We start from the raw sequence: 15134 nt of genomic DNA on the forward strand, positions 1-15134 counted from the left end.
GTCCGGTCCAGTCCAGTACAGACATACTGTGCATTCAGAGCACACAAAATGAGTAGTGCATAAATTAGGAGCCTCTAGTGAGCAGCATTCAAATATTTTTGCTGGCTAAGAGGGCTGACATACAAATGCGGTGTCCCAATATTTGCACATTTGTGTTTGTTTGCTCGCTAGCTTAAAACAACACAGCATATAGGTCTGTTGTGTGAAGATGCGCATAGCTGAATTTATAATTACCTGCAAGTCAATTACTGTAAAACTAGCCCCTGCCCTGGGCCTTTTGGATACACACACAGATGTTGTTCTTTAGCTTGCAATTAGATGCATTTTTCCCCCATGGTGGCGGCCACTGCTCGAGGCAGAAGAGTGGAATTAGAATCTAGGGTGTTTGACATTTCAGACTGAGCGCGGCGAATTCAATGTAAGGGCCAAAGGTAGAAAATATGGTTTGATTGGTGTTGCGTTTGCCCCATGGGAATGTAAACAGTGCAGATCATGTTCATTTTTAGAAACACAGCACATATTGTTTGTGGAAATTTTCTCTCATGATGACATAACACCACATCCAGGAATGGCCCTGTTGCATTTTCTTGCCGAACAGTGTTTTTCTTTTTTGTTCAATTGCTTTATCATTACCTGAGAAGTTATAAAACAAAACAAATATCTTCTAAGCAAGGTAATGGTGTATGCTTAATGACAGAGTAAGTAGACCTGGGAGGCTATTCTTGGTTTACTTACTGTTTGGACATGTTATGGGCAATTACTTCTTTGCAAAATGTTTTATTGAAGAATGTACTTATTTGGTGGATAAAACATTTATGGAATGGTAATTTTTAACCAAACTCTGCAGTTTATTTCAAATTATAGTCCTGTTTTCCTATGTTTAACTCTAATTACAATGGAGTAGCACTGCTCTACATTTATTAAGGGTGGCATATTCTCCTTTTTGCAGATCAAGTTCCTCAAGATGGAGATGGAGAAGAGGACCAAGATAATTAAGGACCTGCAACAAGAGGTACAGTACATGCCAAGTCTCTTGGGGTTATGGTGTGCAGTGTCTTTACCACATGTTTCATCATTATCTGTAGAGGTTCTCCACATTTTTGGCACACCAGGGCACACCAGCTTGTGGTTGCTGATTATAAAGTATGCCACACATGCTATTATAAGCTGCCCACCTTGCTAATTAAACCAGAAATCCATCCGGTTTTCATCTTCCATCCATTCTCTTTACATTTGTAACATTCTTTCAAAATGTTGACAATTTTGCATTCAATAGGCCTAGGGACATTCTATATAATATGACTGCAGACTGACATAAAAATATAAGCTTGCTTTTATATGGCTTAGGATACATCAAGCACAGTCTACCACCATAGAAAAACAGATTTCTGAATACTGAGCTGTCATGGCAACGCCCATTGTTGGCTGGACAATATCATGGATATCTTATGCCCATATTTTTTTCCACAGCTGTGTTCATGAGCTGGGACCACAGTGATAGGCAGATGCTCACATGATGTTAGTTACTGAGCGTTTTAATATTTGTCATTTGCCTTTAAAAATGACCCTATACTGTAGCTTATTTCATGCGCCTGTATAACAGTGGATTAGGTTCCTTAAAATTCCATGGCATACCTCACGTTACTTCACAGCACACTGGTTGAGAACCACTGATCTATGGCTATGGCTATGGTTATTTAGCAGACGCCTTTGTCCAAAGCGACATACAAATAAATAACAATACAAATTCAATTAACAGTGAACAATTACAAACTAGGGAGAATAGTAATATTAACAGTAAAATAATAATTTTAAGCACTACCCTAATGAGAAATAAAACAGTGAAATGAGAATAGCAATCAAATAAGTCACTCAGTTAATTATATATAATAATAATAATAACTAAAGCATGGTATGGCTAAATTTAAGGACAATAGCAAAATAAATTTCAAATTCTATCAATAGACAAATTATAACAAAACAATACTATTATACAAACCATAACACATCACAAACTCAAAGGACTAAGTGCATATTAAATAAATATGCCTTAAGACCCCTCTTAAAAGATCCAAAGCTGTTGCTGGAACGGAGAGCACTGGGCAACTCATTCCACCAACACGGAACCACTGAAGAATAGGATCTACAATTTGACCTAGCATGTATGGTTGGTCGACATAACAGACGCTCCTCAGAAGATCGCAATGGGCGGTTGGGAATGTACATCGTGATTAAAGAACTGAAGTAGCTGGGAGCAGATCCAGTCAGTGTCCTATAGGCCAGAGTGAGAGATCTATACATTTAAGAGTCATTGCACGAGAAAACCAGGCAGAACAAGCAGGAGGTGGGAAGAAGGGGGTCGGCCAAATCGGCTCATACTTTGTATATGTGATAAGTATGTGGAACTATGAACAGCCATATACTTAAAACCCTCCAGCTGTTTTTTGTTATGGAGTTCTGGGACCCCTCTCAGAGACCCTCAAAAATCCAACAATTCATGGATGAAAATGACTGAAATTACCATTTCTACCCTGATTATCCTGATAAAGATATGAACACGAGCTTTATGTTTCCATAGAGCTTAGGTAGAATAGTTTTAAAGACCAAAAGGTGCACTAGGGGGTTATCTGCACCACTGAAAGCAGAATTTTCATCCCTCTAAAATTGGTCATTTTTAGGAGGCATTATCTCACATTCGCAGTGGCTTTGGTGGATGGTTTTACTGTTGCTGGACAGAGGAACATCTTCTGATTCAAAAACAATGGTCGTCTAATTGGGCCACACATAATGTGCGCCGTGCCAGGAGGGTCTTTCCGGTATTTTTTCGGATTTTGGAGTATAATAAACCAGGTAATAATATCTCACTATAGGGTCATTTATGGTCAATTTTTGTGTCACTGTATGACAAATTGTTAAAGAAAGCTTTAATTAACTAGAAAAGCACTCAAAGAGTGCAGACCTCTGCATGCATTGATGCTCTTGGTTGTCATACATTTGAAACTAGACTATTCAGATCGTCACCGAGTGGCCATACCATGCCATTACATCGCAAACATCTGGCATTAAATCTGTTTGTGATGTAATGCCATGGTATGGCCATGTGATGGCGATCTGAATATGGTTTATCATAGGCCAAAACACGACAAATTCTGCTAAAGACCCTCCTGGCACGGCACACATTATGTGTGGCCCAATTAGACGACAATTGTTTTTGAATCAGTAGATGTTCCTTTCTCCAGCAACAGTAAAACCATCAACCAAAGCCACTGCGAATACGAGATAATGTTTCTTAAAAATGACCGCAATTTAGAGGGAGGAAAATTCTGCTTTCAGTGGTGTAGATAACCCCTCGGTGCACCTTTTGGTCTTTAAAACTATGCTACCTAGGCTCTATGGAAATATAAAGCTTATGTTCATATCTTTATCAGGATAATCAGGGTAGAAATGGCAATTTCAGTCATTTTCAGCCATGAATTGTTGGATTTTTGAGGGTCTCTGAGAGGGGTCCCAGAACTCCATAACAAAAAACAGCTGGAGGGTTTTAAGTATATGGCTGTTCATAGTTCTCACATATACAAAGTATGAGCCGATTTGGCCGACCCCCATCTTCCCACCTCTGCCTGGTTTTCTCATGCAATGACTCTTAAAGGGTGCACTTTAATAAGAGGTATGCAAATTGATGGTAATGCAAATTGCACAGCGCATAGCGGACAGCATGGAACCAACCAACCACCATGAAGCTCTAAACCACAAAGTTCATCATGAATGATGTATCAAACACCTTTATCGATACTTGTTTCCACTGCCCACAATTTGGGTAACTCTGAATCTAAAGGGCATATGTTTTTGCATGGTGCCGTGCCAGTATGCTGTATGCCACATGGAGCTACTGAACTTGCTGTTCATTCTTAAATTGTACCAAAGGGAGTGTTAATGTGTCATAAAATTTGTGTCATGAAAAAAAGTGCTATCGCTTGCTCTTTTAGGCTCACATGCATGCCCTGAAAACGTTTTGGCTGTTATCTTGTGCTGCTCCAAAGTCTTTCACAGACAGGCCTTATCTGTTATGGTGCCATTGCCTAGAGTGGTCCCATCAGCCACACTGGAGCGTTGCAGGAAAGTTGGCACTTTGCGCATAAAAAGTCACAGTACAATGACATATCTGCTCGGATGGATCTCATTTTCACTCAGGGTCTGTTCTGGTGTGGCCACATGTCACTTTTAATGACAGCTGCCATTTCTCTAGCAGGCACAGAGGATGGCCCTTATTTAGAAAGAGGAGGAGATGCAAGTGCCTGGACTTGATTCCAGGCCAATTCCGCCTCATTGAGTCACATAGCACAGCTATTCTACCTCATTAACCACGTGTGTGTGTGTGTGTGTGTGTGTGTGTGTGTGTGTGTAGAACAAAAGAGACAGAAGATAGGAGATGAGATAGGGTTTCATATGGCTGGGATGAGAGTGGTGTTGCTGGAGGCATCAGTGTCACAGGGTTGATTTCTGACCCATGGAAGCCATACAGCATACACGGGTATCAGAAAGCTCCTTGCAAATATACTAAACCGAACAATGCTCTCAAAGAAAGCACCCCCCCCCCCCCCCACACACACACACACACACACACTCAACCCCAATGTTTCCTGTATCTGCACAAACACATTATTTTAGTATTGATGTGCTTGCCTTTGTCCGTAGCAACAAATAACTGGCACCCCGACAGAACAACTATCTGCCCTCTCCCTAAGCGTTGTGTTTATAAAGAGGGCCATTAAGACTACGTGGAGATGAAAAATGGAGGGATTGAGGCGTTTTTGTGGCAGTGTTCTCTGAGCTGTCACTCCATCTTGAGACAGACCTTCATTCTCATTTCCCTCGTATTACTGAGAGAGCGCCCCGCACCTAGGTCACCTTGAGGAGTCATAATAGGCTTACTCGAGAAGAAATGTATTTGTCACTGGGGACAACAACAAAGCAAAGAGTCTTCTATACAACAGACTTCTTTTTTTTCAGATCACAAATGGATTAGCTGGTCTAGAGCACAAACATCAATCTCTACTACAGTGCATCTTTGTTTTTCCATATTTTTTTTCAACAGAACAAAAGCCTAAAGAACAAACTTCTGTCCGGCAACAAGCTCTGTGACATCCACGCAGAGGAGGCAAGTTCCCTTTTCACTACATGGGTTTCTCACATACACACATACACACACACACACACACACGTGCACATGCACACACATGCACACGCACACACACACGCACACACATGCACACGCACACACGCACACGCACACGCACACGCACACGCACACGCACACGCACACGCACACGCACACACACACACTCTAACACACAATTAAATGAAGCTTTATTGAATATCTAATTATAACTCAGTGAATGTCATGCTAAAAAGCCTGTCAAATGGCTTATTTTTTTTATTGTAAGCATTTATATGTGTCTATGGATGTTAACCACTATTTTTTACAATGCAGTTATGTACAGTAATTACATTTACAACACCATAATCTGTTTGGGGAGGGGGCTGTCTTTACCCATTAGATGTATACAGCTTGTGTGTGTGTGCTGTGCTGTGATTGTGGTGTGTGTGTGTATGTGTGTGTGTGTGTGTGTGTGTGTGTGTGTGTGTGTGTGAGTGTGTCTGTGTGTGTGTGTGTGTGTGTGTGTGTGTGTGTGTGTGTGTGTGTGTGTGTGTGTGTGTGTGTTGTGGTATGTATGTGTGTGTGGCAGGATAGCTATGGGAGTGGGATTGAGCATTTATTCAGTGGGCAGGCCGCCAGTGCGTGACTGTATCATTGTGTGGGCCTTGCAGTTCACTGAAGGGAAGATTTTTATATTTCACCGTTTTGTGAAGGTCCCTCCTTTGACTGGAAGCTTTGCCCAGCAAGCGTCCACAAAAGAGTCCTCTGCTGTGGCTCTAAAAAATCCTGCTACGTGATCTAAAACCAATTTCACTATTTGAATAAGCTAACGCACATTTCCTTATCTTCCTTTTGCAGTCCAAAAAAATCCAGGCGCAGCTGAAAGAGCTGAGGTACGGCAAAAAGGATTTAATTTTCAAGGTAAGCATCAACCAAAAAAAGATTCCTCATTATTGGCCCTTAACAGAGGTAAACTGGTGCTTCAGTCCACCTTCAAAAGGTGATTCCAGCCAGGCCTCCAGCTTAATTGAGTCTCAGATCATTGACTTTCTGCCTTGAGAGAAATGCCTACGCATTTGGGAGCCTCAACATGTCATCCTATCCAATTTTCAGTCCTGTTTTCTTCCCCGTACAGTATAAAACGGCTTTATTTTTACGCCATTTCTGAAATGGGTGGCACTGGCAGAGTCACTCCCCTGAGACTGGATTCTTCCTTTTAAAAAAAAACCCTGAATACCGGGACCTTGTTACGGGCCACTGCACAGCTGATTTTTGCAGAGCTTTTACTTGAAAAGGGTTTTGACAGAAGCAACATATGTTGGTCCTCCATTTTCTTTTCCTGCCAAGGTGAGCTGGCATTCAATAATTGAATGTCTTCAATACTAATTGCTTATGCCAGATCTTGTGAAAAGATTATTATTTATTTATTTAATGAATCCAATAAATCCAAATCATCCATCCAAAGGTGTACTGTAAGCAAGTAAGCAAGCATGTGCAAAATGCATTGTAATGATTTTCAGGTTATTACACACTTTTTACAAGTCACACGGAACAGATGCAAGAGCAATTAACAGCATACTGTAACATTAACAATGTGATAGAGTTGGCAAAACTGGTCATTAACCACCAAAACCAACAAAATAAAAAAATAATAATAATGTGCTTGAGAAACGAGTTTACTCTAGTTGAGAAAAGTGACCTTTGTGAAAGGGTTTTGCATAAGGGAATACGTGTAATGATCATTGGCCTTTATTGGCACATGGAGGCGACCTTTTCAGTCTTGCATGCAGACGGGGAAATGTCAGTGGTTATTTCTGACACAGTGGATTTTCATATCAACTTATAAACCTTGAGACCTGGCACACAAGTTGACATTAGTGTTCGTACATGATGCGAGTCAGGGGGGTCAAAAGAGCATATCTCTGACCTCGCCGTTTTCACAGGGCAGACTGACTGGCCCTATAGTGTTTACCACAGAATATCAGATGGGTCAATATTCATTTTTATCGATAGGGGGGTATTTGCATTTTGTAAATCTGTGATGCTTAACCTTGGTGCAGCCTGTCACTTCCCAAACCCCAAGGCAACACAGCCATGTGTTACATTGTTATTCATTTATAATTAACTTTTATGTGCATCCCACCATTGGCATGGTCTATTTCTGCTTTGTAGACAGTAAACGTACAGGCCACGCACTTGAAATTAATAATGGAGTTCATCAGATTAATGATGACACGCTGTAAATGGGCTGGGATGAGGTGCGGCAGTGCAGTGCAGTGGTTCGTGCATATGGTTTGACATTAAGGGAGGCAGCCAGATGGAATATGACCCAGACACCCCCCACCATCCACCCCATTCCACACACACACACACACACACACACACTTACTTTCTTCCTTCTGGAATACATGATTGAACTAGGTGCTCTTTGAAGCGAAGACGGGAGACTTGATATCACCACTTCAGTTCTGTGAAGAACAGCCACTGTTGCTATCGGTGTGATATCTGTTTCATTGTGAAAGGCATGTGTTGGTCCTTCTGCCACAGGTTCAATGACACTATTTAAAGACAAAAAGAAATGCACATCAACTCTTTTGAAAAAAAAAAGAAAAACTTGATTTCCAATTAAATTAAAAATGTCCCTATTTGAGGCGGTTCTTGTTCAAGCCAGTACATCCATTGTCCCTGAGCTTTACTTTAAAGTCATTTGGTTTAAGGAACACTGAAAATACAGTTCGGCTGCCTTTCAATTTGGAATTGATGTGGAAAGATTACCCACTGGCTTTTAGGCTCATGATTAAAGAAGACCATCAGAGACTTTACAGCATCCGTTGCCTTTCAAGTACAGAGGAGTCATTTCAAAAAGCATTGTTCAGTGATATCACAGACAGCAGGGAGGGCTCAGATTGCTTTAGCTCCCAATACAAGTTTTTCAAAACATTGATATGTGATGATGCCACTTGTGTATTCCAGTGGCCAATGACTTGTTAAGATTCTTCAGCGTCTGGGGAATCTTTGTTCATTTGCTGCTGCTACTCACTTGTCAGAAGTTGTGCACTTCAGTTTTATAATAACTGTAAAGACATCTTGCATTTCATAATCATATTATGGTGAATTTTGAGAAAGCCACCAGAGTATAGTGTAGTAATACAGTAATATGTAATGCCGTTTCACAAACTGTAGAAACGGCATACAGTACAGCACTGCTTATATTCCCCCAAAAAATCTATTCTGTGAACCAACTACTTCTGACAAACTAATTGGTACTATTTCATTGAGAAAATGAGCACAACAAGCATTGTGTTCATTAAAAAGGTGTTATTACTACACATTGCTACCATGAGAGTTAAAACAACAAACGTGTGTGGGGTCTAGAGTAGGTCAGTTGGCTCACTTGAAAATGTGCACTGAGGATGTGTTCTCAGAATTCTCGGGCGTCCACATGAATGCCAGTTTAATAACATTTTGATATCAATTGGCTATACATCATGGAGCTCATACAGCTTTGCTATTGATTTCTTTTTAGAAGATTATTTCTTTTTTGCAGGCTTGGCTTAAAATATTAAATGGCTTGTTAAAATATCACCTTTCTTGGAGCAACGTAGCCTCTCCTCTTTCTGGACCAGTTGCTTTTATCCACCTAGCTTTCAGCCAACTCAAACCATTAAGCGATAATTATCAAGGTATGGAAAAAGGTGGAAGAATCCAGGAAATCTATATTTTATATGCAATCTATTTCCAGACCAAGATGGCATTTGAATACTTTTGTAGCAAAACAAATGGTCATATATTTGCAAGCTGATGTGCCATTATGTGAATTAACCATCTGGAGAAATGCTGTGCCATGGGCTTTGCATCTGCTTGTTAGCACATAATATACAGTGTGGGAATGTCTGAGGTCCAGTTGTGTCAGCAATGTGTCTCTCCAACAGGGTCAGCAGCTAATGGACTTGGAAAACAAGTTACGAGTAGCCAAAGAGGAGCTGGAGAAAGCCGCGCTGGACAAGGTGAGGACAATTACGCCGTTTCTCAGAATTACGCTGCCCTTTCCTTCTCTCATTTGCATGCTGCTGGTCCTACCATGGGACCTTCATTTTGGCCAGACAGCAAGCGCATCCCTAAGAGGAGGGATGAGGTTATACCTCCGCAGGGGAACAGTAGAGGACTGCGCCATTATAATCCCTTTTTTCACATACATCTATGTGCTGTCTGCAGGAGTCTCAGCTCAAAGCCCTGAAGGACACAGTGCATCTCTGCTTCTCCTCTGTTCTGCACAGCCAGACGGCAAACGGACACAGATTCCCTGCTAACCCGACTCACCTGTTTAGGTACGCTCCACTGATCAACAGCTCCAGAGTCACTTTTCAGCAGCCACACGCAAAGGTAAAGTACCTTCCAACCTGACACATGCTTACTCTCTGTAAAATATCTATTAAACAGGCTGCGTACAACACTGTTACCCCGCCCTGCAGGGACTCAGCTTGACTTGCCAGAGTTGCAATGCATTGAGCGTAATACACATTACACAGTCCACAGAATGTCTAAATTCAGTTGGCAGGCAAAAAATAAAACATTATATCTTATTTTGCGCTTATATTTATGCTGTTCAGCAGGACTTCTGAGTTCTTTTATGCTATACAACTAACTTATTGTGTATGATGGGAGATTTTTCACTATTCATGAACCATTGGTTTTCATTTTTACTCAGAGATGCCTCAATGTTCATGCACTGTTTACGGGTGTGTACTGTTTATACTGTATCTTTTGAAAGAAATTGCCGGGTAATTGTTGAGGTTCTGCAGTAAGATTTGTCTCTTTAGAAGAGCATTTGCAGTTTTGGCTAAGGAAAAATGTATTGCCATGTACAGCCATTTTTGCATTGCGACTGAATTAACATACTATACTATTCAGCAGCTAGCACTCCCATGAAGCCAACAATAAAGTGATCATGTAATTGTATGGCATAGGTCAACATCATCTTCCCTACTCCCATTTTGGACCAAAGGCATTTGAGGGGTGGACTTTTGAGTGAATAATGTGCTACTAGTCATACCATTATTCCATTGTCCTTGACAGTCTCCCAAGAGCATGTGCGTAAATTACTTTTTAGACGTATACAAAAGCTTCTCCGGAATATGTACAGTGAATTAATAGATTCACCACAAAAACAAGAAGGAAGAGCACACAGCATACAGAATAGAGGAATCCCAATCAGTATCAGCAGTGGCACGCAGAGTCCTCCTATAAAGACATGCCATGAAAGAGATAGGATGACTTCACTAAGCATCTGCTAATTGACACGTTTGATCATGTTGATCCAATGAGAGAGGAGCTCTCTCCTTGTATTGCACTCTTTGTCTGTAAGATTCCTGTCTTTATGCATTTCATGCTGTGCCTTTAGGAACAAACAGTTCTTTTTAGATGAAGTACATGTTTTCGCGACAGCTCCTCTACAAAGGCTATCACTGTGATATTGGACTAATCAAGCTGATGACAGCACTGCAGTGTCTCGCAGCTCACACTGCTCTTTGTGAGAGAATCAGTATGTAAGAGGCTTTTCCCTCTGTGTTGCAGTCAGAATGCATTCAGCCTCTGTGAGATGTCTTGCTGAGAGCCCTGACGTTATGAGCTACCCAGAGGACACTGCAGTTATTTTTCATTACACCCCAGTGGTCCCGTCCGTAACCCGGATACGTCTCCTGAACAATATCAAGAAACATCAAATAGTCGTATAAAAGCCATCTTATAGCGCCGTCCGTGGTATCGAGTTAATATCTGAACACAGTAGGCGAAGCACAAGAGAGGATGACCTCATCGCAGCAACCTGTGATTTGGCTAGCTTTTAGTTTCAAGAGCAGTGAACAGCAAACATATGCTTGTTCAACCGAAAAAAAATCTAGATTGAAAACACTGCTTATTATTAAAGAAAGTGAGATGGTGGAATTTAATGTTTTACAGCCTGCTTGATTAGCATTCAAATAGCTCATGCAGATCTCCCATTAGGAATTGCTGTACTCTCATGTTTCCACTGTGCTGGTCTTCTTAATGAATTGGAAATTATATCTGTCAGATACATAACTGTTGCTCTTGTCTGTCAATATGAAATACTCCTTTTACTTGAAGCAGGGCTGGAAAATGGGGCCTAAATTAGTGTCAGTGGCAAAACTACGTATTCAAAATCTACTTTGCCGGTAGATTTCTTCCACTCATTTACAGCTATTTCATCAACTGATTTTCATCTGTAAAGGGTTTGCAGACGTTGTGGCTCTACTGATTTATGGAGTTCCAAACGCTTTAAAGTTCCATGTCCAAAGAAGCTCAGAACCCAGGAGCTATTTCAACACCAAGGGAATAACATTCATCCCATTTAAATGTTCAAATAAACAAAATGAACAGACAGTATCTCTTAATAAATGGATGTACGGGGGCGCTGTGGCGCAGCAGGCTACAGTGCCCGTACCATTTACGGGTCCGAGTGCCCACGGGGACCCAGGTTCGAATCCGGCCTGCGGTCATATCCCGATCCCGCCCCATCTCTCCCACTTGTTTCCTGTCTACCACTTCACTGTCCTGTACTAATAAAGGCAAAAAAATAAATGGATGTACACAAAACTGCACAAACTTGAACCTCACTCTACCTATCTACATGGCTTATCGTTCACCATTCATTCAAACCAAAATGGGCACAGTAAAATCTACTGCAAATGGCATTTTGAAATCTAGCCTATAATGCATGCTACTGTACAATGCATTTTGCTCAGATGTTCCTTAAATTCTTTCTCTTAGCATTAACTATATAGACGCATAATACATCAACTTAATTCTCTCAAAACATGAAAAAGAGTGGCTGTATTTAGTTTAAAGCTAATTTGAAATGCAGCAGTTAGACACAGTGGTGTGATCAGCAGTGTATGTTAATTATTACCTTCTCATGGTTATATTTATGTACAGGGAACTGCACTGCAACAAATGATTAAATATTGAGCGCTCTGTGGATGCACAGGTATAAGTTGTGACTTATTACAGTACATGAAAATGCACTGTACTGTTATCGCTCAACTTTTTATTATTACAGTGCATGCAAATGCACTGTTCTGTTCTTCATAGGCATCTTCTTCTTATTACAGTGCATGAAAATGCACTGTACTGTTCTTCCAAAACTTCTTATTACAGTGCATGAAAATGCACTGTACTGTTCTTCCAAGGCTTCTTCTTCTTATTACAGTGCATGCAAATGCACTGTACTGTTCTTCCTAGGCTTCTTATAGTTATTATTATTCCGCTTACCACTTTTTCTAACCGCAATTTCTCTTCAACCGTTTAACTTAGAAACTTCATTCAAAATTTGTAACGTAGGTATTCTAATGGATCGGGTTGCTATGACTTTTCAACTTTGAAACTTTTATACTTTTTGAACTATTAAATAAAAACTATTCAAAATTTCCCCATAGACTTAACATTGGCCTCTATGACATCACAATCGGGTCGTTGAGCAATTAGAATCTTATGCCAGGTGGCCAGCCCCACCTGCAGCAGCCCTCTCTCTCTCAGGCTTTAAGCATACAATCTCTCTGTGAAGACTACATATCCTGTTAACTGTTTCCTCTTTCCACAACTGTTTCAAAATAAAAGTCCTCACTGCAATAATACACTATTAAATCATTTAACCACTGAAACTACTCAACTATTTAACTGTTCAACCATTCCAACTGGCAGTTATCATCAACTATGCCTCCAGTCAACTAAATGAAACCTCCATGTACCTAGCAACCAACATAGCAACCATTAAAACTAAGCGTTTTTGACAGTTTCCATAGCAACCAACATGATTATACTACAGTAACTTCTTTATTCCTGATAGTGGGCACCATGGATACCCTAGCAACTACTGTTTCAAAATAAAAGTCCTCACTAGCAAGTTAGCATTGTTAGCATGGTTAGCATAGTTAGCATTGTTAGCATAGTTAGTATTTTTAGCATAACTGCTAAAAATGATTAGCTAAGTTAGCTAATCAACCTGGTTAGCATTGTTAGCATTGTTAGCATTTTTAGCACAACTGCTAAAATGATTAGCTAAGTTAGCTAATCGAAATGGTTAGCATTGTTAACATAGTTAGCAATGTTAGCATAGTTAGCATTTTTAGCATTACTGCTAGAAATCATCAGCTAAGTTAACTTATCAACCTGGTTAGCATTGTTAGCATAGTCAACATTTTAGAATACCTGTTAGAAATCATTAGTTAAGATAGAACAGGAATGTTTAAGCTTTAAAATGTCTACCTTAACACCATCAACTCTCTTTAAACTATGCAACCACCATGTTTACCCTAGCTACACCTTAGTAGCCATATCTACATTTTTTTGCATTTTCATGCACTGGTAATTCCTTGGAATTGCATTTCTAGTTATTATTATTCCGCTGATCAAATTCATTTTTTCTATTCAGCTTGAACCGTTTAACTTAGAAACTTCATTCAAACGTCGCAACGTAGGTCTTAAATAGGGGAAGGCTGCTAAGTATTTTTCAACTTTGTAACTTTTATACTTTTTAAACTATAAATTAAAAACTATTACAAATTTCCCCATAGACTTAACATTGGCCTCTATGACATCACAATCGGATCATTAAGCAATTAGAATCTTATGCCAGGTGGCCAGCCCCACCTGCAGCAGCTCTCTCTCTCTCTCAGGCTACATACACTGGCTCTCTTAAGACTAGACAGTTAAATTGATTACACCTGTATCTGTATCCACTACTCTCAGTAGAGAGCTGTGTCTCTCCAGTCTACAAGAATATAAGGCACATTCCATCCAACTTTCTATCCATTCATCTTCTTCAGACCATTCACTCATCCACCCATTAAACTGTCTATCAACATCTATTAAACAATCTGCCTATCAACATCCATTAAACTCTCTGTCTATCAACATTAATTAGACTATCTACATTCAACTTTTAAATGATTTACTCTGTCTCAGGCTTTAAGCACACTCTCTCTTAAGACTAGCCAGTTAAATTGATTACACCTGTATCAACTACTCTCAGAGAGCTGTATCAGTGTCTCTCTTAACAAGAATATAAGGCACATTCCATCCAACCTTCTATCCATTCATCTTCTTCAGACCATTCACTCATCCACCCATTAAACTGTCAATCAATATCTATTAAACAATCTGCCTATCAACATCCATTAAACATTCTGTCTATCAACATTAATTAGACTATCTACATACAACTTTCAAAGTATTTACTGTGGGTGCCTCTCAAGCAGCGTTTATATGTCCTACCTCGCTCCTCGATCCTCAATGATCTACATAAAGAAAGATAGAAGAAGGGCTAGACTATCCCATTGTTGCCGCTCCATCATTCTTTATGTAGATCAGTGAGGATCGAGGAGCGAGAGAGGACGCGTAAACGCTATATGAGAGGCACCTTCTGTCTCAGGCTTTAAGCATACAATCTCATTTAGACTACAGATTCTGTTTCACTACTTCCTCTGTCCACAACTGTTTCAAAATAAAGGTCCTCACTGCAATAATACACTATTAAATCATGTAACCATTGTAACTACTCAACTATTTAACTGTTCAACCATTCCAACTGTCAGTTATCAACTATGCCTCCAGTCAACTACACGAAACCTCCATGTACCTAGCAATCAACATACCAACCATTAAAATTAAGCGTTTATGACCGTTTCCATAGCAACCAACATGATTATGCTGCAGTAACTTCTTGCTTCCTGATAGTGGCCACCATGGATACCCTAGCAACAAATGTTTCAAAATAAAAGTCCTCACTAGCAAGTTAGCTAGTTAGCATGGTTAGCATAGTTAACATTGTTAGCATAGTTAGCATTTTTAGCATAACTGCAAAAAACATCTAACTAAGTTAGCTAATCAACCTGGTTAGCATTGTTAGCAATTTTAGCATTGTTAGCATTTTTAGCATTATTGCTAGAAATCATCAGTCAAG

General features: G+C 40.1%; 1 protein-coding gene across 1 annotated transcript in view; it reads left to right on the forward strand.

Moving 5' to 3' along the window:
- Positions 1–15134, forward strand: part of luzp2 (leucine zipper protein 2) — a 90450-nt gene that overhangs the window by 58205 nt on the left and 17111 nt on the right. Inside the window, exons 5-9 of the mRNA XM_062549199.1 lie at positions 950–1012; positions 5096–5158; positions 6017–6079; positions 9091–9165; positions 9374–9541. Of these exons, the coding sequence (XP_062405183.1) occupies positions 950–1012; positions 5096–5158; positions 6017–6079; positions 9091–9165; positions 9374–9541 (432 nt within the window). The remainder of the gene's footprint in view (positions 1–949; positions 1013–5095; positions 5159–6016; positions 6080–9090; positions 9166–9373; positions 9542–15134) is intronic.

This window comes from Sardina pilchardus, chromosome 11 (assembly GCF_963854185.1).
Source record: "Sardina pilchardus chromosome 11, fSarPil1.1, whole genome shotgun sequence".
In the NCBI taxonomy this organism is placed as follows: Eukaryota; Metazoa; Chordata; class Actinopteri; order Clupeiformes; family Clupeidae; genus Sardina; species Sardina pilchardus.